Raw genomic sequence first — 26,234 nt, forward strand, 5'->3', positions numbered from 1 at the left:
TGATGTTTCCCTCTATCCATCCTCTACATTACTGCCAGAGTGATCATTCTGAAATTCAAACCCAATCATTCTCACCCTTTTAATTCTTCAACAGCTATCTATTGCCTGGAAGGGAAAACGAAATGAAAAGTCTTCAACCCAACATTTAGATCCATCTTGGTTTACAAATCATCTGTCTGTACATGCATATACTCCTTTTTTTAAAAATTATTTTCCAGAGTTTCTTTTTTTTAAGTTTATTTATTTTGAGAGAGAGAGAGAGAGGGTATGTGGGTGTGAGCAGGGAAGGGGGAGGGGCAGAGAGAAAGAAAGAATCCCAAGCAAGCTCCATGCCATCAGCACAGAGCCTGACACTGGGTTCAATCCCATGAACCTGGGATCATGACCTGAGCCAAGATCAAGAGTCGGACACTTATCCAACTGAGCCACTAAGGTGCCCCACTCACTTACTTATTCTTATGCTTCAGACATACTGCGCTCAGAAAATTCCTGGAGTGTGCCATGCTCTTTTAGCCTCTTTGCCTTGTGACTTGATGTTTTCCCTGCCATGTATGTGCTTCCCCCTTCCCTTGTCCTGTCACCACTTAGAACATTAAACACTCAGTTTAGTTGTCCTTTCCCCTGAGAAATTCTCTTTTCCTTTCTGTCTTGTAATTGTGCCTTCCTCTGTCACAGCACTTACACTTTTTATAAGAATTTGTTTTCTTTCTTTCTTCCCTCACTAAACCATGAGCTCCTTGAGGATAGGAGTGATTTACATTCCTGATGCCTGGTGTTACCTGAAATGTAGATGCTCAAAATTGTTTGCCAAATGAAGTAATATCTACCACAGATGTAGCTAGTGTCTATGTACACTTGCCATTTTAATGAGACAGTTATCTCAGTGAAGCCAGAGACAATCCTAAGGAAATGTGGACTATCTTGTGCCTCACTAGAATGTAAGCTCTTTCAAGACAGTCCTTATCTGTCCTGTTCATCACTGTTTTGTGGGGTCCCCAACAGGGCCTAGCACATAAAAGGTGCTCAGTAAGTGTTGACCTGCAGCCTAAAATATCACGTTGACATACCCCACCTTTTAATATGCTTTCTTAGTGATGACAGACCAGATACCTTTTTTTTTACTTGAATTATGCATAGTGACACTATAATACCAGCATTCTAATAGTGAATAGTGGGCCAGTGGGCTGGTATTTGTTCAACAGATATGTATTAACTCCTACCATATGGCAGGCATTGTTCTTGACACTATTCTGAGTACTGTGGATATAGCAGTAAACAAAACAGACCCAAATTACTGCCTTTATGGAGCTTATATTCTCATGGAAGGTTGGAGGGGATGGACAGTAAACAAAATAAATATGAAATATGTATGTATGTGATATGGTAACAACTACTAAAGAGAAGAACAAGGCAGGTAAGGGGTAAAGAGAGACAACTACAGGGTTAGAGAGGGAGGAAGGAGGCAAGGCATTTAGAATGGTCATGGAAAGCCCCTTAGATGACATTTGAACGTAGACCTGAATGGAGTGAGGAAGAAAGCTACAAGATCTAAGAATGTTTCAGGCAAAAGAACAGTTAGTGTTAAAGGCCTTGAGGTGGACTTGGCATTTGCAAGTAAAAGGACATTGTGTCCAGAAGAAATAAGAAATAAATAAGATAAATACAAATAAATAAGAAAGCAGGGAAGTGAAGCTGACAAGGTAGTGGCCAAGGATGAAGGGACCAGAGACAGTCAACATAGACGACTCTTTCAAGGAGCTTTGCTATAAAAGGGAGCAGAAAAATAGTCCAGCAGACTGGACAGAGATGTGAGATGAGGTTTTATTTTGTTCATTCAGATGGCAAAAACTCCAGCGGGTCCACGTGGTGGAATGGGAATGGTTCAGTAGAGAAGGGAAACTTGAGAATGCAGAAGAGAGGGAGGAATTCCTGAAGCAGTGAACTTGAGTAGGCCGGAGGACAGTGGGTGGCCTCAGATCGGAGCACAGCCAGTTCACTTAAAATAAGCAGGCCTAGCTGCAGGCAGGTGAGTAGATGTGGCTGGCAGTAAGAGCTTGTGGAAGTTAAGCACTTTTTTGATTGCTTTTATCTTCTGAGTGAATTAAAAAGTAAGGCATCAGCAGAGTTTGGATGGAAAGGAGGTGCTGGAGGTTTAAAGAAAAAGGATAATGTATGAAATAGAGCCTTTGGATGATGTGCAAACAAATAGTCACGTGAATCTTCACATGCTCATTTGGATGTGGCTTTGCCCTGGATGCATCCAGGCTATTCTTCTGAACCCCTAAAAGGTACTCCCCTAAGGCCGGAGTAGCCACGTGAAAATTAAGTAGATGTCACCTGTGGCCTGATGTGTTCTGACTTACTGCATTGGGAAATTGTGGCCCTTTAATTGGTCTCAAAGTTCTTACTCTTCATTCTTTCTGTACCAGTTAAAAGCTACTAGGGGCACCTGGGTGGCTCAGTCGGCTAAGCGTCCGACTGTGGCTCAGGTCATGATTTCACGGTTCATGGGTTTGAGCCCCTTATTGGGCTCTGTGCTGACAGCTCAGAACCTGGAGCCTGCTTCGAAATCTGGGTCTTCCTCTCTCTCTGCCCCTTCTCAGCTCATGCTCTCTTTGTCTCACTCTCAAAAATAAACATTTAAAAAAAATTAGTAAAAGCTACTAAATTAATGCTCCAGCCTGTAGTTAAAATCTTCATCTTGAATGCCATTCATATGCATCCAGTATGTGTTTTTAAATCTTAAAACAGGCAGCTTAAAATCATAGCAGTGCTTGAAATGGCTTATACTCTTCATTAGGTATTCAGGGAGATGTGCTTAATTACAAATTCAAAACATTTTTTGTTGTTTTTAATAAAAGATTCCATATACATTTAGTCATGTAGAACAGACTTAGTTTGTAAAAAAAAAAAAAAGGGGGGGGGGTGGGGCATATTTCTTTACTGCTTGGAAACGGGAAATAGAAGTTGAACAACATCAGAGGGAAGAGTGCAGGACAATCATTGGTAACTTCAGAAAATGGAGAAGAACCTGGGTCATAATGAGAGGGAGGAACAGCTTTCAGCTGAACTTCTGGATAGCAGCATAGAGCGTTGTTGTGGGGTGCAGCTTTGGGGAAGGGGAAAAGAAAGGTAAAGAGAGATCAGCAAGGCAATGTGAAAGGTGGTGAAGGAGAAGGGGCTTATACCAAAGAAAATGTCTGATACATTTAAATCATTCTACTTCTTGCACTTAAAGTAAGAATTTAATAACCTGCCACTATCTGCAGTCACCAGTGATTAACTGGGAAAGGAGCCAGAACCAGAATGGGGAGAAGAAAGTCTGACCAGTTTTCTATATGAATATGCAGATGATCATGCATGATTGGTCTGCTGCCGTTTCCCACAGTGTTGGAGGAGTACTGCTGCTACTTGGAATGATTTTAATTGTTTGATAAACATTATTTTTACTTCAACAGTTATATATTTCAGTGTGTACAGGAAAAAATATATATTTAGTGCATCAAGTCTGTGATTTCAGAGATCATATTGCTTAAGAATTGAAAAGGTGATATATTTTAACAAAAAGGTGAGCCAATCTTAAGATACACATTAAGCAAATAATGGGGCAGGTATTGTTAAGATGGCCACACTTGCAAATGACCGTTGTTTGAGAAAACTTGTCTAGAGCATGGGTTGAATGTTTATTTTAAGGAGAATATGAAAGAAGCCTAGTAGATATTCTATTAATATAATTCCCTTTCTTTTCATAGCTGGGCTTTGCAGATCTAAACCTGGCAGAGTTTGCTGGATCAGGAAATACCACTCGTCGCTGTTTACTGGAAGGCTATGATACCAAAAATACAAGACAGGATAATTCCATTCTTAAAGTAAGCATGTTTTGAGATTTACATGTCAACAAATGAGAATCTCTGCCTTTGAATAAGCATAGGTATACACAGTCAAGGACAAGATGGGAATCAGTACTGAGATCATAAGCTGACCACACCACACTAAAATACTCACCTTCAAGGGAAAAAGGCTACCCATATCACAGAAGCAGCAAAAAGTAACAAATGTTCACCTTCATGATCCTAAGGTGTTTCTGAGGCTGTGAACATTCAGGGAATAGTACATACAACTGCTACAGCATCAGGCTCATTGACAGTAAGGAGCATGATGAATGAATACCTTAAAACATGTATCACTCCCGAAAAGTGACTTCCCAAGCAGCTATGGTGGGCACATAGAAGTCACTGGGTTCTCTGGTAACTAGTAAAGTGACAGGTGGAACTCACTTTGGGCATCTGTGATGTTGTTTCCAAGTAGCATCAGCAGCCCCATAGTGTGGTGGCCACAGAGAACACATACGGTTGGTGGGAGTATTAAATGAGACCAGTTCAGAATATGTTTGAAAAGTGTCTTGTACCTACTAAGCCTCACCGGACAGACCTTTTGCTGTATTTTAGTTAGTTTACCCCTTGATGGTAAGTTATCTAATGATAAGAAAGGAAAATAATTCCTAGTAAAAACTGTATGGTCGGAAGTTAGTGGAGCAAAGAATTACCCTATACCTACACTTTTCAAACTTTGTTTTCAATAAATATAACTGAAAAAAATTTCAAAGTACTTGCATATACCCATGTAAGGTAAACAGTGTTCTTCAGATGGGGATAGATTCTCTCCATTTTATAGATGAAGAAGCTGAGACTTAGAAGGTTAAGTGTCTCACTAAAGTCATCAGTCATCAGTAGCAGAGCAGAGACCAGAATGCATCTCTACCATTATGTAGTCAGTGGTCTTTTCATGCTGTCTAAGCATCAGACTCCGAAGAAACAGGCTTCCCTATTCCTTCTTAGACTGATCCCAAACAAGCTGAACAAGCCGCTAAGTTTCTTCATATTTGCAGTGTAAGAAGAAAGATAATCCTTCTCTGAATAGTGTTTTCATTAGGAACTGAAATGACTTTTTTTTTTTTTTTTTTTAAGAAAGAGATGGAAGGCACGTGTACACGCATGCACTCAAGCAGGGGAGAAGCAGAGGAAAAGAGAGAATCTTTTTTTTTTTTTTAATGTTTATTTATCTATAGAGGGAGAGAGAGAGCATGAGCAGGGGAAGGGCAGAGAGAGGGAGAGAGAGAATCCCAAGCAGACTCCACACTTTCAGCACAGAGCCTGAAGCAAGACTTGATCTCACAAATCATGAGATCATGACCTAAGCCAAAATCAAGAGTCAGGCTCTTAACCTACTGAGCCACCCAGGCACCCCAAGAGAGAGAATCTTAAGCAGGCTCCACACCCAGTGTGGAGCCCAACATGGGGTTTGATCTCACGAACTGAACCGTGAGATCGTGACCTGAGCCAAAATCGAGTCCCACACTTAACCGATTGAGCCACCCACGTGTTCTGGGAATTGAAATAACCTTCTAATTTTAAATTCCATCCCCTGCTATTCCTTAGGGCCAGCTCCTGGAGTAGTTTCCTTTTGGCTCTCCATTGATCCTTTCACACCATTTCTCCCACTTGGCCCTACAAAGAAGTTACTCTTTTATAGATCATACCACTCTGTATCACACACACTGTCTCCCTGCCTGAGCTGTCATCTCCTGGTCACCTAGTTACCTTCTCTCTCCTACTTATGATGACTTAGCTCCTGGCTCACAGTTTTTCTTTCCATCCCTTCTGTCATCATTTTTTGATGGCTCCACCATCTGGTGGGTGATCTGTCCCTGCAGACTGTCTTTTCTGTACATTCTCTCCCTCTAGCTAATCTTTCATGTACCTGGGACCTCTCCTTTCCTCAAACTACCCTTCTCCAGGAACCTTTTCCTTTTCTTCACCTCCATTCCACACCCCATGGTCACAGTCTAGTCTTACCTCTAGAAATTCCACCACCTCCAGAATTTTAGTTCCAAGTATCCCCTGCCCCCATCTGTTATGTTTCCAGTCCTCTTGGTCTACTGTTCACTTGGCTATCCTTAACCTGACCGCTCTCACTGTCTACCAGCCTCCACTTGTTTCCACTTCCCTCTTTATCCAGCTTCGATTCTGGAATCCCTGATTATCCTATGCTCAAAAATATTCCTCGCTCCTTTGCCCCTGTCTCCCTCATTGCTCTCCCCTGAGTAATCCCCGACCCCAGTCAGACTCAACTGTCCTCTCTGGACTTGCATCCTAGTTGCCGAATGTTGCTGGGGGCGGGGGGGGGGGGGGGCGGGAACATCATACAACCATCCAGCTGCCATTCCTTCAGTCTTGCTCCCTGACATCAAGCAACTGTACTTCCTTTGAAAGCATCCTTTCCCATTTTTCTAGAGACTCTATTGTATACCTTCTTTCTCCTTGGATCTCTATGCACCACTCTTACTCTCAACTGATGGTCTTTCTTTATCCTTTATTGAGAAAACAGAAGCCATTAAATCAAATTCCCTCATATTCCCATTGCCGAATTTATGATTCTTCCTGTCTGTCCAGCCCTGTTATCCTTTTTGCCCTGGTTACAATGAAGGAAATGCCCCTCTCCCTGTCAGAAGTCAATCGCTTCCCTTGGGTTGAAGAATCCAGAGCTTGCCTAATCCAGAGCGGTGCCACTTGGACTATCCCTTCTCCTGATGTTCTCTATCTCTAGTGAATCATCCTCATTAACATACGGAGAAACAGCTCTAGTATCTGCTGTGTTTAAAACAAAAACCGCTTCTCACCTCCTCCAACCACTATCCTACTCTCTCTGTTCTGCTTCCCCACACAATTTCTTAAGAGCTGCATGTGCCATCTCCCTCCCTCCTCAGACATTAAAGATACTCAAGAGTGCTGTTTTGACGGAGTTAGAAACCAGACTGTGGTGGAGGGGATAAGGCTACCAGCGCAGCAGGCCCAGACGCACACATTTAGTAAGTGTAGTGCTCAAAGGGGAAAAGAACAGCAGTGGAGGCCCTGGGGTGAAGAAATAAGAAAGAAATGAGGTTGGTTATATTAGGATACATGTCAGCCACTATATCTCCTCCTCTTCGTAAAGACCGTGGGTTTTAGTATTGTGCAGTCCTAGCTTCAGATCTCAGCTCTGCCCTTTATTAGCTACCTGATCTTGAAAATACTAATATATCTCCTGAACTTAAAATGAAAGTATCCATCTCTCATAGGAGTGTTGAAGATCCAGTGAAATCTTGCATTATAAAACACAGCTTATGCCTGGCACATAATTAATTCTCAAATCATGATTGCTGTTAATGTTGTTATTACTACCGTTATCATTATTACTCCCAGAAGAAGGAAACAAGGTCCTATGGCTGAGTCTTTTTTTTTTTTTTAATGTTTATTTATTTATTTTGAAAAAGAGCTCCAGTGAGTCCGGGGGAGGAGCAGAGGGAGAGAGAGAGAGAATGAATGAATCCCAATCAGGCTCCACACTCTGCACAGAGACTGACTCGGGGCTCCATCTCACCACAACCACAAGATCATGACCTGAGCTGAAATTAAGAGTCCAACACTTAACCAACTGAGCCATCCAGGCGCCTCCTCCTCCCCCCCCCCCCCCGCCCGCTGTGGTTGAGTCTTAAAAGACAGTCACAACTAGAGAACAGCAGCATTTCAGAAAGCATTAGCAAAGGTTTAAATTCTGATCTAAAGCTGGAACACGGGCCAGAAGCATTGTGCTCTTGCAAGCCACTTCAGGCAGCCCATGAGGCAACAACATGGCAAGTTGGAGGGAAACATTCCAGACACTTGGGCACCACAGGAATTGGGGAAGAAAGACAGATAAACTAGACCAGCACAGCACACACCCACAGAACTGTTATGAGGGCAGCACTTGCTTTTTGTTTCCATCTTTTCCACTCTGATTTTTGCAGTTACAGAGTTTTGAATGTTAAAAAGTGGTTTTAAATCTGTGTCTGTATAAAGCAGCAATTTAATACTGGATGTAACCCAATTAAGCTATCATTTTATTTAATACTTTCTAAACAGAAAATATTGGCCTAGATTCTGTGGTGGATGCATAGATTAGCAGAATGTGGCTTCTCCTCTCAAGGAAACTTTTATAATCACATTTCTTTTCCTAATATTCAGGTTTTGATCAGTATGCAGCTGATGTCTGGAGACCCATGTTTTAAAACGTAAGTTGAAGCTTTGTAAATGAATTATTTATCTGAAAGGATAAAAGTGGTTTCTTTTTGTTTGTTTAAATTTTTGCATTCATATTTCATAATATTTACTAGGGAAGGGACTGTTCTTTTTCTAGGAGACTGACCTGACCCACATAGAAGTTACTATTACCTTTTACCAAACAAGCTCCCCACAGTCTAAAATTATTTAAGCTATAGGTCTTTTATCATCTTCAAGTTTTGGGTGAAACTATACAAATTAAATGTTTTAATTTGACCCCCGCAGACTTACTCATTTCTTCAACAGATACCTCTTAAGTGCCTTACCATGTGCTAGGCCCTATTCTAGACACTAGAGAAACAGCAGTGAAAAAAAATTGACCAAGTCCCTGACCTCTGGGAGCATGTATTCTAAGAGGAAAACAGATAACGAGCTAATAAATACACGTATAATTTAAAAAGAGCAATGAGGGTTTTGGAGAAAAATAATGCAGGGTAGGAAGGCACGGTGGGGAGAAACGTTGCTGTTTTAGAGTATAGTCAAGAAAGTCCTCCCTGGCAAAGCTGATATTTGAGCAGAGACCTAAAGGAGGTGGAAAGCACGCCATGCAGACATTTGGGGAAAGAGCATTTGAGTTAGAGGAACAGGGACAAAGGTCTTGAGGGAGGAGTGTGTTTGTCATGTCCCAGGAACTGCCAGGAGACCAGTATGTCTAGAACAGAGAGAATGAGGAGTAGGGGGATTGGAGATAGGATCAGGTGATGAAGAGTCTCGTCAGCCACTTATAACCTGAGTGAGACAATAAGCTCCTGGAGGGTTTAGAGCAAGGGAATAAAATTATCAGATTTATGGCTGCTAGGTAGAGAGTAGACAATTTGGGGAAGCAACGACAGGAGGAATGGCAGAAATAGGTAAAGGGTTAGGAGGCCGTTTCAGTAGTCCAAGGTTTAGGGCCTGAGTAACTAGAGAAATGGTTTTTCCACTTACTGAAATAGCAGAGCCTCTAAGAAAAACAGGTTGGGGGTTGGGAGCTTGGATGTTAGGCATGTCAAATAGGATTTGAGATCCCTATTTAACATCCAGCCAGGCACATCATGTGGGCAGTTGGACATAACACTAACAGTTCAGTGGGGAGGCCTGAGCTGAAGACATAATTTTGGAAATCATGACGTCATCAGCACATACAGAGCAGTTAAAGCCATGCAATTTGGTTAAATGACCTAAAGGGAGTGACTATAAATAAAGAAAAGAACCACAGACTGAAGGGTGGGACACTCCAGTGTTGGAGGTTGGGGAGATGGGGAAGAATCAGCAAAGGAACAACCTGTGAAAGAAAAGGAATGAACCAAAGGGGAAGACTGTCCTGAAAAACCAAGTGTGGGACGTGTTTCAAAAAGGAAAGGGTAATTGGCTGTGTCCCACACTGTGGAAGTAGCTCACGGAAGATGAGGACTGGAAACTGACCTTTGGATTTGCTGTCTAGAAACCACCAGTGCCTTTGACAAGCATTTTGATAGATTGCTGGGAGCCTGTAATCTTTCTGGAGTGGGTTAAAGAGGGCTTGAGAAGAGAAAAATTGGAGACAGCATAAACAATTTTGCTGCAAAAAAAGGAACAGAAAATCAAGTTACAAATAAAAAGAGGATACAGGGTCAAGAGCAGGTCTTTGGGTTTACTTGTTTGTTTGTTTGTTTGTTTGTTTTTTTAAGATGGGAGATAGTATTTGTACAGATCTGAATGGTTCGGTAGGGAGAGAGGGGACACAGAAGAGAAAAAGGACAGTTGCTAGACGGTGTCCTTGGATTGTCAAGAGCAATGAATGCAGAGAATATGGCTTTAGATGCAGTTATATGAGAAATGGAAGCATATAGAAGTTATTTTCAATTTTCTCCTTATTTACTAGTGAAATAGGAAATGAGATGATCATTGAAGAGTGCGGACGGGAAAGATGGCGATGGGTTTGAGGAAAGAGGAAAGATGTGGAAGAGTCCTGTCAGAGTGTGGGAGAGTGAGCTGAATGGGGAGAGGCTTGCTTGTTAGCAATACTGAAGACACTCAATTACAAAAGAAAATTAATTATATATCACTTGAATATCTGAGAAAAATATATTTAGTAAAGGAAAGAAAACCTTAATTTTTCCCTGTGCACCAACTTCCATGTTTTTAATAGTAACATCCATATAGTTCCCTATTTACAGTGTTTTGTAAAGTTGAAAATACATATTTAATAAAAAATCAATTGATTAAACTATGCATTTTACTATAACTTACCTTTCCTGTGTTGTCATCTCTTGAACCGTAATTTCCTGGCTTCTTTCTTTATATCCTGCTCTGTTGAGACTAAACAATTTTTGCTATGCTACATTTGGCTTCTTAGGTAACAGTGTTTTTCTAGTGGAATCAGTTTAAGGCAAAATGAGAAAATGAGCAGCAAAACAAAGTGGAAGGAAAGGAATTCATCATTCCTTCTCGTGAACTTAAGAATATTCCCTTTCTGGCCCTTTCTCTACCATTTTATCTCTCCACTTGTGCAACTCAAATACTGAAGAGCTCAAAAATATCACCTTATGTTCTGTATTATCTCTGGGAATATAATTCTGAGAGTCTAGAATTTATATTTATAGGAAAGATGTTTATAACTCATTAGAATAAACAGACTTCACCTAATCCCAAGATACATAAAAATATTTCTCAGGAGAACCAAACTCCCAATAGTTATTTTCTCTTTTCTCTGAATATCTGAAATTGTACAACTGTCAGTGGAAAAGGAGCAACTCTGACCCATCCATGCACTTATGCATACTGAGTATGGACTGAATAGAAAAATGGTGAGGGGCGCCTGGGTATCTCAGTTGGTTGAGCATCCGACTCTTGGTTTTTCAGCTCAGGTACTGATCTCACAGTTTATAATATCGAGCCCAGAGTTGGGCTCTGCTTGGGATTCTCTCTTCCCTCTCTGTCTCTGCCCCTCCCCTATGCACATGTGTGCACACATGCTCTCTCCCTCTCTCTCAAAATAAATAAATAAACTTTAAAAAAACAGAAAAGTGTTTAAACTACTGATGTAAAAAGTAAATTATTTGGAGGGCACCTGAGTGGCTCAGTCAGTTGAGCATCCAACTCTTGATTTCAACTCAGGTCATGATCCCAGGATCATGGAATCGAGCCCCACATTGGGCTCCACGCTCAGCATGGATTAGGATTCTCTCCTGCTGCCCCTTTCCCCCACTCGCTTGCATGCATGCTGTCTCTAAAATAAATAAGATTCTGTCTCTCCCTCTGCCCCTCTCCCCTGCTCGCACTTTTTCTCTAAAACAGAAAAAAAGCAGGGGGTGGGGGGGACCTGGGTGGCTCAGTTGGTTGAGCATCCGACTTCGGCCTAGGTCATGTTCCCGTACTTCGTGGGTTCCGGTCCCACATCAGGCTCTGTACTGACAGCTCAGAACCTAGAACCTGCTTCCGATTCTGTATCTCCCTCTCTCTCTGCCCCTCCCCCGCTTTGTCTCTCTGTCTCCCAAAAATAAACAAACATTAAAAAAAAACAACTTTTTTTAAGATAAAAGTAAATTGTTTTTATTATATTGTATTTCAGTATATCTCAAATATGTAAAATCACAATACTTTAGAGCTGAAAAGAGTGTTGGAATTTGTCCAGTCCAGTGATTTTTTTTCAGAATATTTAGCCACAAAATCTTTGTGTTCAAATATATTATAAATCTCAATATATAAGCTTTTTCTATTGAAAAAAGATATAGTACTTTACTACCCCTAAAGTCTCTAAGGGAGGAGCTTCATCAAGCCAGTTTAAAAGTATTATAAAATCCAAGTTCTCATTTTACAGATGGGGAAACTAAGGCAAAAACAACTGAGTCACATGACTGAATATTTCTAAGACATAGATGTAAGTAACTGCTGGAGAGGTTCATCCTAGTATTCTTTCTGCTTTTGTCTGTCTTTGAATTTTTCAGGATATAAAGTTTTTAAAAACCTCGGGGCGCCTGGGTGGCTCAGTCGGTTAAGTGGCCGACTTCAGCTCAGGTCATGATCTCATGGTCCATGAGTTCGAGCCCCACATTTTTAAAAAAAAAATTTTTTTTTAAACCTAGAGAAACTAACAAGAATACAGCAGATCTTCAGCATTCTCAGCTTTAAATTCTAGTTTTGACTTTTTTTTTTTTTAATGTTTATTTATTTTTGAGACAGAGACAAAGCATGAACGGGGGAGGGTCAGAGAGAGGGAGACACAGAATCTGAAACAGGCTCCAGGCTCTGAGCTGTCAGCACAGAGCCCGACGCGGGGCTCACGGACCGCGAGATCATGACCTAAGCCGAAGTCGGCCGCTTAACCTACTGAGCCACCCAGGCGCCCCTAGTTTTGACATTTTATGAGCATAGGATCTGTACCATAATCTGTATCATTTTCTGAAAGATAAATTTCATACCATAAGGCCTGTATTTATGAATAAGACAGCTGGTAAGTTACCCTCTACCTACCTGCCCTGGACTCTGTTTTGTAGTTCTCTGCAAATCATCAAATATCTGACTCTTGTAAAAGAATGAAACTGGCTAAAAAAAAAAAAAAAGCCAACCACTAGTGCTAATAAAGAAAAAGGATAGGGGCCCCTGGCTGGCTCAATTGGTGGAACATGCAGCTCTTGATCTCAGGATTGTGAGTTCGAGCCCCACGCTGGGTGAGATTACTTACAAAAATAAAAATCTTTTTAAGAATTTTAAGAGAGGGGCTCCTGGGTGGCTCAGTCGGTTGGGCATCCGACTTCAGCTTAGGTCATGATCTCATGAATGTGAGTTCAAGCCCTATGTTGGTCTGTCTTCTGACAGCTCAGAGCCTGGAACCAGCTTCAGATTCTGGTCTCCCTCTCTCTCTGTTCCTCCCCCGCTCGCACTCTGTCTCTATCTCTCAAAAATAAACACAGATTAAAAAAAAATTTTTTTAAGAATTTTAAGAGAAAAAGGATATTTTGAGAGAAAAAATACATGCTACACTGACATCTGACAATATGGTGGTAAAGTAGATCTAGGGATGATAATCCTCTTGAATAGCTAGGGTTCTGGAGCATTCATATTCTAGAAGGAAGGAGAGTACTATTTGTCAAAATTATTTAGTAAATATTACTGTCTTCCAATTTAAATGTTGAAACAACTCTGATACAGTATCTATATTTTTTAAGTGAGGACCCTGAGGCTCTGAGGTTAAGGAACTAATTTGTCCAGGGTCCCAGGATTCACTCATTTATTCTGTACGTGTGCATTGATTGTCTGCCATGTGCTAACATTTACCAAACTTAAGTAAGGCCAGCCCCTGTTCTGAAAAATTTACTCCTTCTGTGGGAGACAGACACAGAACATATGATGCTACTGAGGCATGGATGGTAGAGTCCCTAACTACTTTTTCTTGAAATGCAGGAAAGTGTTCACTGAGGGGGTGATACTGAGCTAATTTTTAGAGGATGAATAGGAAATTATCAAGCAGAGGAGGTGGGTAGGACATTCCAGGAATAGAAAACGTCTTGCATGAGTTTATGGCATTGTTACAGGGCATGAATATCAAGTACGTAATATTGTCACTTCAGGTCATTTTTCACATACTCTTAACGTTGCTGTGACATTAAAATAAAATCTCATCTCTTCGTTCTGTAATTGAGCTATATTAAACAAGTTCTTATAAGGGATACAAAAACATTTTCAGAACAAAAAGGGGTAATAGAATAAAAACTGACACACGTTAAGCACAGTGATTATTCAACATGACTGAGTTGTGTAGGGAGACTTAGGAGAGCTGCCAAGGCCCCACTATAAATTTTGGACCATAATTAATATCAGTCCCCATGGACTGATTCAATAATTCAAAACTATTGAATTTTCTCTGTAATGCTTAGTTACCCCAGTTAACTAAGTTAGTGAAGAAGGCTCAAATTATCAAGGGTTGGGGTTCTTCAAGTGTTTTGAGACCTCAGAACAAGGGATGCCAAACTGAAGGTATTGCTAAAAGTATTGTGGCCCTGAAGTCAGGCTGAACAGGAAAGAGTGGAGCCAGAGGGAGACAGGGAGAAAGGGAAGAGGCCACAGGCTGGGAGCACTGAAAGTTGGAAAACAGGTCTAAGAGGTAGAGGGATGGAGACACTGGAATCAGGCCACCTGTGAAAGGAAGAACAAAGGACTTGGCATTAAAAAAATAGGACAGGCAGGCATGAGTCACCATCAGTGATTAATGACTGGGACTGTAGACTCCATTCTTTGTAAGTGTATTTGTTTTGCATGTTACTTTTTCTTATGGAATATTGAATGCAGGGCTTTTTAGGCCACTATTATTTCACACTATTTAAAAATACAGCCTTTGGTAACTGAAGAAGTAGGTCTAGGCCAGACTACAAAGGGCCTTATAAAGAGTTTGTGCTTTATCTGAAAGGAGCTATTGACATGCTTTTAATCAGAGAATAACATGTTCATAACAAGCTCCTAGCTAGGAGACTCTTGTGGTCTTAAGGTACAAAGACCAAACTAAAGTAATTACTGGAGGCAGAGAAAAGATGACAAATAGGAAGAACATGGGAGAATCTGTGGGATTTGGAAACTGTTTGGGTATGGAGAAATGTGAGTAGGAAGGACCCAGAGGCAGTATCTAGGACTGTAGTTTCAGTGACTTTGTGGACTACGATGACATTCACAGAGTTGGAGAATACAAGAAGAAAGCAGATTTAGGAAGAGAAGATGGCCTTAGCTGGGCATATATTGACTTCAATATACTTGCAAGACAAATACTTGAAAATATCCCAACAGGATATGCAATTTTGGAATTTAGGAGACCTTATGATAAAAATAATTTATAAATAGGTTTCAGGGCACCAGGGTGGCTGAGTCAGTTGAGCATCCGACTCCTGATTTTGGCTCAGGTTGTGATCTCATGGTTTGTGAGATCAAGTCTTATGTCCCTGCTTGGGATTCCTTCTCTGCCCCTCCCCACATTCATTCATTCATTCATTCATTCATTCTCTCTCTCTCTCTCTCTCTCTCTCTCTCTCTCTCTCTCTCAAAATAAATAAACACAAAAAGAAAAAAGAAAGAAAGAATCTCGAAATAGGTTTAATGACGGTCTTAAATGTCTGTATCTTCAAGGACCTAAATAGCCAGAGGATTCTACTGACATAATATATTAAGAATTTAAGAATTACCACACAATATATGTACACACACAATATATACACATACACATGTGTACACATGTATAGTTTTATATATACATATATGAACATATGTATACAAATAACCACTACTTATACTGTTGTACAATGGGTTTTATATTGCATTACATTTTTTTTGTTACTATTGCATTTGGCCAGTTTAATGTTTTACATAGATAAAAAAGATAAAGTCTGTATTAGGGCAACTGAATGACAATTACTGAACTGTCATGAAAATATTAAACTGTAGTATATTAATGTGTGTAGACTAATGTCCCCAGCACCACCAAAGATGTCTACATCTAATCCTTAGAACGTGTGAATATGTTGAGCTAAATGGCCAAGGAGAATGAGGTGGCAGGTGGAATTAAAGTAGTAATCTAACTTCAAAATAGGGAAATTATTCTGGGTTCTCCACGTGGACCCACTATAATCCCAAGGGTCCTTAAAGGGAAGAGGTATAATCCAAGAGAAAAGGTAATTGGCAGCATGTCAGGGTTAGAGGGAAATGCGAAATACAGAACAGTCAGAGAGAGATGCAGCCTTTCTGGCTTTGAAGATGGAGGAAGGAGCCTGAGCCAAAGAGTGCAGGCAGTCTCTGGAGGCTGGAAAAGGCAAGGAAACAGGTTCTCCCCTAAAGCCTCCAGGAAGGAATGTGGTCCTGCCAACACCTTGATTTTGGTCCAGTGGAACCTATGTCAGACCTCTAACAGAAACTGTAAGATAATGAATTTATGTTAAGTCTCTGGGTTTGTGGTAATGTGTTCCAGCAACAACATAACTAATATACTCAGGCTAACTAATTTTTGGTCATCTGTATTTTGGAAATACTTTTCTAGTTTATTTTAGCAATCTTTATTTTAGAGGTACTTTGCTAGTATGTTTTGAATTTCAGTAAATACAAAATAACAAAAACAAAAAAGGAATTGCCACGTAGTTGGTCAGCTTCACCCACTATCCCTTCAGCCACCTCCCTATTTTACCTCAGGTCACCAAGGGATAGTCTCCAGGAAGATGTGGTTTTCCTCTAGACTGTCAACCTCAAAAGTTAGGGATGTTTTATTAAAAAAAAAAAAAATTCCTGTTAGAACTCAGATTTGCCCCAACCTGCTACACATCTTCCACATGGAGATAGGAGCCTTGAATTAGCCAATGAAAAGATATCCATCACCTGCCCCTAGAGAATCCAGCCCAAAAAACAATCTAAACAACTGGGGCTCTTTACAGATTCCCCCTAGGGTAAGTGAGCCGTTGACAGAGAAGGTAGAAGTTAAAACCGTGGGTACATTTAAGAAGTTAGTAGGCCAACAAGAGAGCTCAGGCCCTGGAGTGGAAGGCATGACATATTCCCCTCCGACCTCAGATACAAAGGGTCTTGATACCACCTTCTCTGCCTCAGGTAACCTCCCTGCCTTGTCTGAGAGTTGACAGTTGAAGCATCCTCCACAGATGGTGCCGGGGACACACAACCAGAGCTCCTCTTTTCCAGACTCTGTGGAGGCAATCCCCTTTCTGGTCTCACATTTTTTGTTGAGTAAAAATCTTTTGTTTTCCCCATGAAGTGTATTCCAGTTTTGAGGCAGCTCATACAGTATGTGTTGATTTTTATGACGTTCACCCTCAAAGAGGTACCGTTAAGCAGGCACCTTACTAAAGTGGTGCGCTGACTCCACAACCATTCTTTAACACTATCTCAAGCTTTCTGATTCACCCATCCATTAATCAAGTTCTGATCCTTTGAAATACTTATTTACAGGCCTCCTTCTACATCAATGTCTCTACCAATTGCTGGTGAATCTGAATCTCTGGAAGAAGATAGAAAAGGTGGAGAGACTCTCAAAATCCATCTTGGAATAGCAGGTATGGGTGTGTAGCTTACTGTTTTTTTTAATATGTGAGAAATGGCACCACTTGACATCATGAAAGATTCCCAAAGTCCCACCCAGATTTCAAATTCTGTGGGTAAAGGAGGTGGGTAGGTGAGTAGAGGGATGGGCTGAAGCATGGTGGGCACTAAGTAGGGCACTTGTGATGAGCACTGGGTGTTATATGTAAGTGATGAATCACTAAATTCTACTCCTGAAACCAATACTATACTGTATGTTAAATAACTGGAATTTAAATAAGATCTTGGAGGGGCGCCTGGGTGGCCCAATCGGTTAAGCGGCCAACTTCGGCTCAGGTCATGATCTCGCGGTCCGCGAGTTCAAGCCCCGCGTCAGGCTCTGTGCTGACAGCTCAGAGCCTGGAGCCTGTTTCAGATTCTGTGTCTCCCTCTCTCTGACCCTCCCCCGTTCATGCTGTCTCTCTGTCTCAAAAATAAATAAACATTAAAAAAAATTTTTTAATAAGATCTTGGAAAGAAAAATAAAAAATTCTGTGGGTACATGGCTTGAAATGGGCCAAGAATTTATCAGCAGAGTTTTAATTATGCAATTTTGGGGTGAGCCAGTGCTTTGTTTTGTCTGAAATGTCAGGCTCTGGTAGATTAACAACTCAGTGTTGTATTGACACACACCCCCTTGGTGTACTTCTCCCCACAGATGGAACGGGACACTACAGGAGTGTACCTAGCAACTTCTGCCAGCCACCTGTCAGGTGTTGCTTCTCCCCCACCGAACACTCTCCTTTGTTGGTGGTCCCAAACATGAGTGTCCATCAGAGTCCCCTGGTGGGCTTGTTAAACCATAGGTTGCTGACACTGCAGCCAGAGGTTTTTGATTGGGTAGATCAGGGTTGGAGCCTGAAAATTGCATTCGTGGGTTCCAAGGTGACACTGATGCTGCCGGGCCCCGGGCCACACCTTGAGAGCCACCTCCCCAGGCAAACTCCCAGCCACACTCAGATCTGCTCCAATAGTTAAAAGCCTAAAATGTTCAGTTGCCTGAAGAAAAAGGAGTTAGGAGCTTTCTTTCTTCTCTCATGTGATGTGAGCAGGGTTATTATTTGAAAGAATGAAAAGAAAGGTGTAGTGATGCGATTAACAAATTAGTCCTAGGGGCGCCTGGGTGCCTCAGTCGGTTAAACATCCAACCTCAGCTCAGGTCATGATCTCACAGTTTGTGCGTTCGAGCCTCACACTGGGCTCTGTGCTGACAGCTTAGAGCCTGGAGCCTGCTTTGGATTCTGTGTCTCCCTCTCTCTCTGCCCTTCCCCTGTGCATGCTGTCTCACTTTTTCTCTCAAAAATAAACATTAAAAAAATATTTTAATAAGAAAAAAAACAGTCCTATATCATTTTTTTAAGATTTTATTTTTTTATGTTTGTAATGTTTGTTTATTTTTGAGACAGAGTACAAGTGGGGGAGGGACAGACAAAGAGGGAGACAGAATCCAAAGCAGGCTCCAGGCTCTGAGCTGTCAGCACAGAACAGTGGGATGATGACCTAAGCCGAAGTCAGACCTCAACCAACTGAGCCATCCAAGCACCCTGGTCCTATATAATTCTTGATATGAACCACCTCTTTGGGTTTAGATCTTTGTATAGATCAGCTTTGCATTTAGGACCACTATAAAGTGGACTAGGGATGCTGGTTTGGAGTTTGTATCTTATAGCCTGCCCAGAAGTGAGAAACCTTTGCTCCAGTAGCTTACTCATTTGGCAGCATTGCTTGGTCCAGCAACATCCAGTATCATTTATAGAACTGCTGCTGTAATTGCTGTGTTACTCAGTTGGTTTCCTTTTGCCTCTAAGTGAAAAGCAGTTCTAGTTTTCGAATAGTTCATGCTAATGAAAATGGCCACAGTTTTGCATTCTGTGAAACCTGGTTCTGGAAATACATAATTGGCATCTGGAATATGCACATTATCAGGGAACTGCTAGAAATGGCTTTGACACTGTTTTTTTGTACATTTACTTGGAAACTGAATACTATAATCAATTCTTAAGAACTTTTATTCTCACTGCTACATTGCATGCTGTGTTGATTTAAACCACAGACATTTGCCCAAATTATAGCCTAACACTAGCAACACTAATATTAAAGTAACAACGTGCTCTTTAGTTTACTGCTGTGATGGATTTTCGAGAGCAGGATTTTCTCGAAAAGCACACAATTTTGTGAGTATTTATAAGAATACATCTGACTCATTTTTATTAGAGAAATACTGAACATAAAAACTGAAATACTTTTTGTTTTTACATTTATTTATTTATTTATTGAGAGAGAGAGAGAGAGAGAGAGAGAGAGAGAGAGAGAGAGAGAGAGAATCCCAAGCAGGCTCTGATGTGTCAGCACAAAGCCCAAGGTGGGGCTCAAACGCACTGTGAGATCATGACAGCCGGACACTTAACCCACTGAGCCACCCAGGCACCCTGAAATGGTTTTATTTAAGAGTGCTGTTAAATCTTATGAAAAAAATATTTTTTTAAGTTTATTTATATTGAGAGGGAGCAGTGAGAGCGAGAATCCCAAGCAGGCTCTGCACTGTCAGCACAGAGCCCAATACAGGGCTCAGTCCTATGAACCATGACATCATGACCTGAGCCAAAGTCCAGAGTCAGATACTTAACCATCTGAGCCTCCCAGGCACCCAAAACTATATTTCTTCAATAAACCATGGTATTTAAGTTTTTTAAATTTCACTACAATGCAATTGTTTACCTTGTACCAATTTAAAAGGGTCTCTTTTCACTTCGCAACTAATTTTTCTTGATAATGAACTTAGCAGTTAATAAAATCTGCAGACAAGAATACAAATTGACCATTGACCTCTTGGCAGTAATGGTAACATCATGTTATGACTTATTGCAGATCTTTCAGCAAAGAGTGCCTCTGTTCCAGATGAACTTGGTGCCTGTGGACATTCTAGAACATCAAGCTATGCAAGCCAGCAGTCAAAAGTATCAGGTAGAGGCTAACAGTGAAGTTGAATTCCTTAGATATTTATTGTTCTAAAGTATTACTTGTAACTGCCAGGATGTGGGAGAACGTTTATGTGCAGTGTGTTTGGTGTTAGTATTTTACCCAAAGCAATTTTTCTCTAACAGGGTATAGCTCGTGCCACTCCCGGTCATCTAGCTTCTCTGACCTCTGCCACAGGAGAAATACCTCAGTGGGAAGCACATCAACAGGAATTGAAAGTATTCTAGAGCCCTGTGATGAAATTGAGCAAAAAATAGTTGAACCAAATCTTGATACAGCTGGCAAAGAAGATACCGCTTCAGAACCGTTCAACAGGTATTTTTCCAGTCTCTGTTTAAATGGAGAGGAAGAAAACAACTTTGTTCTCGTAACATAATAAAAACAAGGGAAAAATTTTTTTAATTATTTTCAAAGATGCCCAGTGAAGCAAGATTCTGTAGAATCTCAGCTGAAGCGAGTTGATGACACCAGAGTGGATGCAGATGATATTGTAGAGAAAATACTGCAGAGTCAAGACTTCAGCCTAGATTCCAGTGCAGAAGGTGTGTGGATTAAGTAGGCTGCATGCCCAGCGTGGGGCTTGAACTCATCACCCTGAGATCAAGACCTGAACTGAGATCAGTAGTCAGATGCTGGGGCGCCTGGGTGGCTCAGTCGGTTGAGCGTCCAACTTCGGCTCAGGTCACGATCTCACAGCTCGTGCGTTCGAGCCCCATGTCAGGCTCTGTGCTGACAGCTCAGAGCCTGGAGCCTGCTTCTGCTTCTGTGTCTCCCTCTCTCTCTGCCCCAACCCACTCGCGTTCTGTCTCTCTCTCAAAAATAAATATACATTAAAAAAAATTAAAAAAAAAAAAAAAGATGCTGAACTGACTTAACCCCCCCCTCAGATGCCCCTAAAAACATCCAATTTTAAAGAAGCCTTTTATTGTGTATGCATCAACGTCTACCGTGTTTATGTACCTTACAGCAGATGTCTGTATCTGCTTTATCATAACTGGACACAACAACTGTGTAATTTGCAGGGTTGGATAGTGATCTTGAGATGATAGTGAATCACAGAATCCTTTATTCCCTCCTCAGCATTTTCACTGAGGCGAAATTTACATGCCACCAATTTGAAAGGTGTAATTATTCACGCCGGCATGAATAGAGAGCAGTTAGCAATGGACTTAGTTTCATTATGTAACTGGTTGTAAAGAGAAGTAATTAAACCTTACTTATGGAAATTTGTAGGAAGAGAAATCTTTTTTACTCAGTTTTAAAGAAAAACAACTTTAGGGAAGTTAATGAGAAATAACTATTAGGATATCTTTTAGGGGCGCCTGGCTGACTCAGTACAGCATGTGACTCTTGATCTCAGGGTTGTGAGTTTAAGCCCCACATTGGACATGGAGCCTACTTAAAAAAAAAAAAAAAAAAAAAAAAAGCATATCTTTTAAATTGCCTGTTTTTAAAATATATGTGTAGCTTTCTAAAAGTTTATTTCTTGGGGCTGGTTCAGTCAGTACAGTGTGCAATTCTTGCTCTCTGAGTTGTGAGCTCAAGCCCCATTTTGGGTGTAGAAATTACTTAAAAATAAAATCTAAAAATAAAAAATAAAAATGTATTTAATAAAACTTAAATGTAAATTATGAATTTAATATAGGAATATAATTTGACAATAATGTAATACATGTGCCTATAACAAATATTTTAATGTGAATTGCAGAAGAAGGACTGAGGTTATTTGTGGGTCCCGGGGGAAGTACGACCTTCGGCAGCCATCATCTTCCAAATAGGTACGTGGTCCAGATAGCATCGTATTAAATAAAGAATATGTTCTTGAGTAGAAGGTGAAAGTTACAAAGTTAGTATTAGACTGAGGCTAGAAAATACATATAATGCATCCATGAGAAGAATTACAGCTCTTAGCTTTCCTTATCTTGAGTATGTTTGAAATTATATTTAGTAAGTTTTATCTGTTGGTTTTCTTAAATGTGTTTTTAGAACATATTAGTAGAGGACCAGAAGAGCATTGGGCAAGATGCAATGAAAAAGGATGTTTAGAAAAGAGTTCTTAGTCTGATATTTTAAAAAGAGCAAAGCAAAATTACATTTCAGTCAGTCATCTTGTCTGTTATGAGCAGTTACATGACCACTCACCAGCATACACTTGGTACTAACCTTTTTTGTACTCCCCTTTCTCCACCCTACAAGAGTCTAACATACATACTAAGAGAAGTTGAGAATACCAAGCATCATTCTGGTAGTTATTCAGATTCAGATGAAGAAAAGGCACCTGCCAGACTTACTTCTGATTTCCAGTACTGCAGCAAATAGTACTGAGCACAGATGGCTTGGGACAGTTAAGGAATTCTGACCCCTGACCTTATGTGCATCCCTTATACTCAGTATTTCCATGTAATATTTATTTAGAGTTCCAGAATAAATCACAGTTGTACTGGGGAGCCCCTGTGTCTAAGACAGTTATTTTGTTCTCTAATGCTCAAAACCTGAAGGAATTTCTAATTCATTTGTTCCACCAATACTGCTTTTATTGAGTTCCTCCTCCATGTCCAGCACGTTGCAGAGTCCAAAAGTTACAAAGGATATAGCAGAGAACCTACATCAGCAACTAACTGCAATCAGTTGTGATAGGTAGGTAAGAGAGAGACATATAAAGAGGCCATGAGGAAGTAGTTAATTTGAACTAGGGTTTATAGAGGATGTAAATGCAATTTATAGTTTTCATTAACTCTCACTGAGTTATCCACTCATTAAATTCAGTAGCTATTTATTGGGCCAAGTCGTGGGTAAGGATGCAAGATAGAAAGACCAAGTTCACCCTCAGCTAGCCTATGTGTCTAGCATATGGGGTTGGGAAATTACAGCCTGTGAGCCAAATTGGCCCACTACCTGTTTTTGTAAAAAATATTTTTTTTAGAATATAGCAACTCTTGTTTATGTATTATCTATGGCTGCCTTGATGCTACAGCAGCAGAATTGAATAGTATAATAGAGACCATAATGGCTCACCAAGCCTAAAATATTTATTATCTGACTCTTTCTAGCAGGTGAGATAGACAAACTAAAATTTATAGTAGTGTAATAAGCACTATAATATAGAGAAGTAGAGGAGACTCTGAGAGAACAGAGATGGGACCTCACTCAGAGAAAACTTACTAGAAATTTGACACCTGAAGAGAGAGTTGGGAAGAATTAAAAGTAAGTGTGGGGGGTTAACAGGTGGATGTGAGGAAGACAGATATTCCTGGTAGTAGATTCAAAGAGAATGAATGTATAGGCATAACGGTTATAATATCTAATTATATAATAGTAAATATATAATAATTATTAATAACACTGAGCATTTACTCATATGTGCTAGGCACATATATATGCTTCATTCAGTTCTTACATTATCTCTTTCAGTACTCATGATGTACTATTATTAGTCTTTAAAAAGACAAAACAAAGAGGTTAAATAATTTGCCCAAGGCCTTAAAACTAATAACTGATAAAACCAAGAATCAGACTCCTGTTTCTTTGAGCCCAGAGCACATTCGTTGTACCTAACTGCCATACCTTACTGGCTTATGAATAATATAACCCACTTTGGGAGTTGCCAGTGAACAGGCACTCTGAGGAGGGGGCATGTGAAGGCTGCCTGTGGGACATGAAGTTGGTAGGAATCTCAAAGCCAGGTTATAAACAGCCTCTGTTGCCATAACAAAGAATGTATCATTTTCTGTCATGTGCACAGTTTGGTCATTCTTTGGCAGGAAAATGATCTATGATACTGGCATGTTAGAAAACTAAGTGGCCATAATTTGATGGGGGTGGGGAGGTTGGAACAAGGAGAGACTAGTAGCAAGGAACAGGTAGAAAATGACATTTATGAAGACAGTAATACATATTATATGGTAGAGAGACCATGTGTTTTGAGTTAAAGAGACTTGAGTTCCTATCTGAGCCAGACCACTTGGGGCCTCAGTAAATCATTTAACTTCAATGGAACTTTAGTTACCTCCATTGAAAAGCAGAGATAATCATGGGATTGTTGTAAAGAGCAAATGACCTAATATACTCAGTAAGCTCTAGTGTTTATTAATTTAGGTACAGGAACAGCAAACAATAGAAGTTCCAACCAAAAGGAACCAAAATAGTGAATGTTCAAAAGCAACAGCTATCTGTACTCTCATTTCAGACTGCTCAGGGTCCAAGTCAGAGTCCCTCCCCTATTGACTTCACTGATACTATTAACCTCTGTCAGCCTTACTCTCCTCACCTGAAAAATGGGAGTGACCAATAATGCCTAGTTGATAGGATTTTACTGATTAAATTAGATAATTTATGTAAAATACTTAGCGTAGTGCTTAATACACAGAAGGCTCTCAGTATATGCTAGCTGTTTATATTGTAGTTATTAAGAGGAAAGAAGGTTAATTTTCTATTTGAGAAATAATCTAGAACCTAGGCTCTGAAGGCATTTAGAATTCTGGCTCCCACTCCTTTTCCAAATGAATGTTAGAATAATCATCACCTAACATAAAGGAAGGGAAACAAAAAAAATATAAAAACAGGGAGGGGAACAAAACATAAGAGACTCTGAAACACGGAGAAGAAACAGAAGGTTACTGGAGAGGTTGTGGGAGGGGGGATGGGCTAAGTGGGTAAGGGGCATTAAGGAATCTACTCCTGAAATCACTGTTGCCCTATATGCTAACTAATTTGGATGTAAATTTTTAAAAAAAATTTTTTAATCTACATTTAAAAAAAAAAGAATAACCATCACCTCATGCATGAAAGCCTAAAATGATAATTAGGGGTTGAAGTAGATGATTAATGTTACATGCCACTGAAAACCTGAGGAATGTTAGAGACAGTGTATCGTGGTGAAGAGAATGGGCCATGCAGTCTGACATGGATTTCATTCCTGGCTTAACCATCATGACCCAGCTTAGCTTAGTTTAGCTATGATCCTGACAAGTTACATCTCTTACTTACCACCAAAAAGACAACCATTATCACTGGGGTTAACAACACAGGCTCTGGAGTTGGGCTTCATGGGTTCAGTCCCAAGCCCTCCTGCGTATCAGCCGTGCATCTTTGATAAGTTACTTCACTTCTCTCTGCCTGTCTCCTCACCTACGAAATAGTGACAATAACAGAACCCACCTCATAAGAGTTACAAGGCCTAAATTAAGTGAGGTAAGACATGTAAGTGACTAAAACATAATCTGGCATGCAGTACTCCATATACACTAATTAAAGGTCTCTCTCACAGGATTATTGAGATCGAGCTATTTGCAGTGTCCAGCACAATACCTGTGCACGTAGACTCTCCATAACTAGCTGGTGTGTCTCAGAGAAACTAATGTGTTAGCATTAGATCTATTCTGAGAGAGAAACTGGCAGCACAAGATGAAACTAGAGTCATTTACTCAGGCACTGAAGAGGCACAAGAACCATATGTGGTTAAGAAAGTGAACCCATGAAAATGAAGAGAACAGAGCAGAGTAGTAGAGACTTGGGGGAGCAGTATCCCCAGTCATACACTTAAAGTCTAGTGGACACAGCCCAACCGGCCTGGGAGTGCTTGCACAGGCTGCTCCTTGCTTGCCTTTGAGACAATAGTTTCTGACAAAAAAGTCTGCTTTCATTTTGGTTTTTATTCTTCTATGTGATTTTTTTTTCATCTCTGGCTACTTTTTTAAGATTTTATCACTGGTTCTTAGCAATTTGGTTATGATGTGCCTTGGTTTTTCTTTGTGTTTATTCCGTTTGGGGTTCATTGAGCTTCTTGGGTCTGTGGGTTTACAGTTGTCATCAAATTTGGAAATTCTCCAGCCGTTATTTTCCCCTACCCCTCCTTCTGTTATCCTAACCCACAAATTCCAGCCCACAGCCCCCCTGTGCTCTGACCTGTGACTCCCACACTCAGAAAGACCACCTGGCTGGGGCACCTGGATGGCTTAGTTGGTTAAGCATCCGACTCTCTATCTCAGCTCAGATCTTGACCTCAGGGTTGTGAGTTCAAGCTCCACATTGGGCTCTACACTGAGCATGGAGCCTGCTTAGAAAGTAATAAATAAATAAATACATACATACATA

The 26,234-nt window shown here is 40.5% G+C and overlaps 1 protein-coding gene across 4 annotated transcripts in view; it reads left to right on the forward strand.

Moving 5' to 3' along the window:
• Positions 1-26,234, forward strand: part of EEIG2 (EEIG family member 2) — a 94,198-nt gene that overhangs the window by 61,629 nt on the left and 6,335 nt on the right. For all 4 annotated transcript variants that reach the window (XM_027058452.2, XM_053214556.1, XM_053214557.1 and 1 more), the window contains exons 4-10: positions 3,753-3,869; positions 8,043-8,089; positions 17,034-17,137; positions 20,031-20,126; positions 20,267-20,456; positions 20,556-20,683; positions 21,850-21,919. In XM_027058452.2, the coding sequence (XP_026914253.1) occupies positions 3,753-3,869; positions 8,043-8,089; positions 17,034-17,137; positions 20,031-20,126; positions 20,267-20,456; positions 20,556-20,683; positions 21,850-21,919 (752 nt within the window). The remainder of the gene's footprint in view (positions 1-3,752; positions 3,870-8,042; positions 8,090-17,033; positions 17,138-20,030; positions 20,127-20,266; positions 20,457-20,555; positions 20,684-21,849; positions 21,920-26,234) is intronic.

This window comes from Acinonyx jubatus, chromosome C1 (assembly GCF_027475565.1).
Source record: "Acinonyx jubatus isolate Ajub_Pintada_27869175 chromosome C1, VMU_Ajub_asm_v1.0, whole genome shotgun sequence".
NCBI classification, from domain to species: Eukaryota; Metazoa; Chordata; class Mammalia; order Carnivora; family Felidae; genus Acinonyx; species Acinonyx jubatus.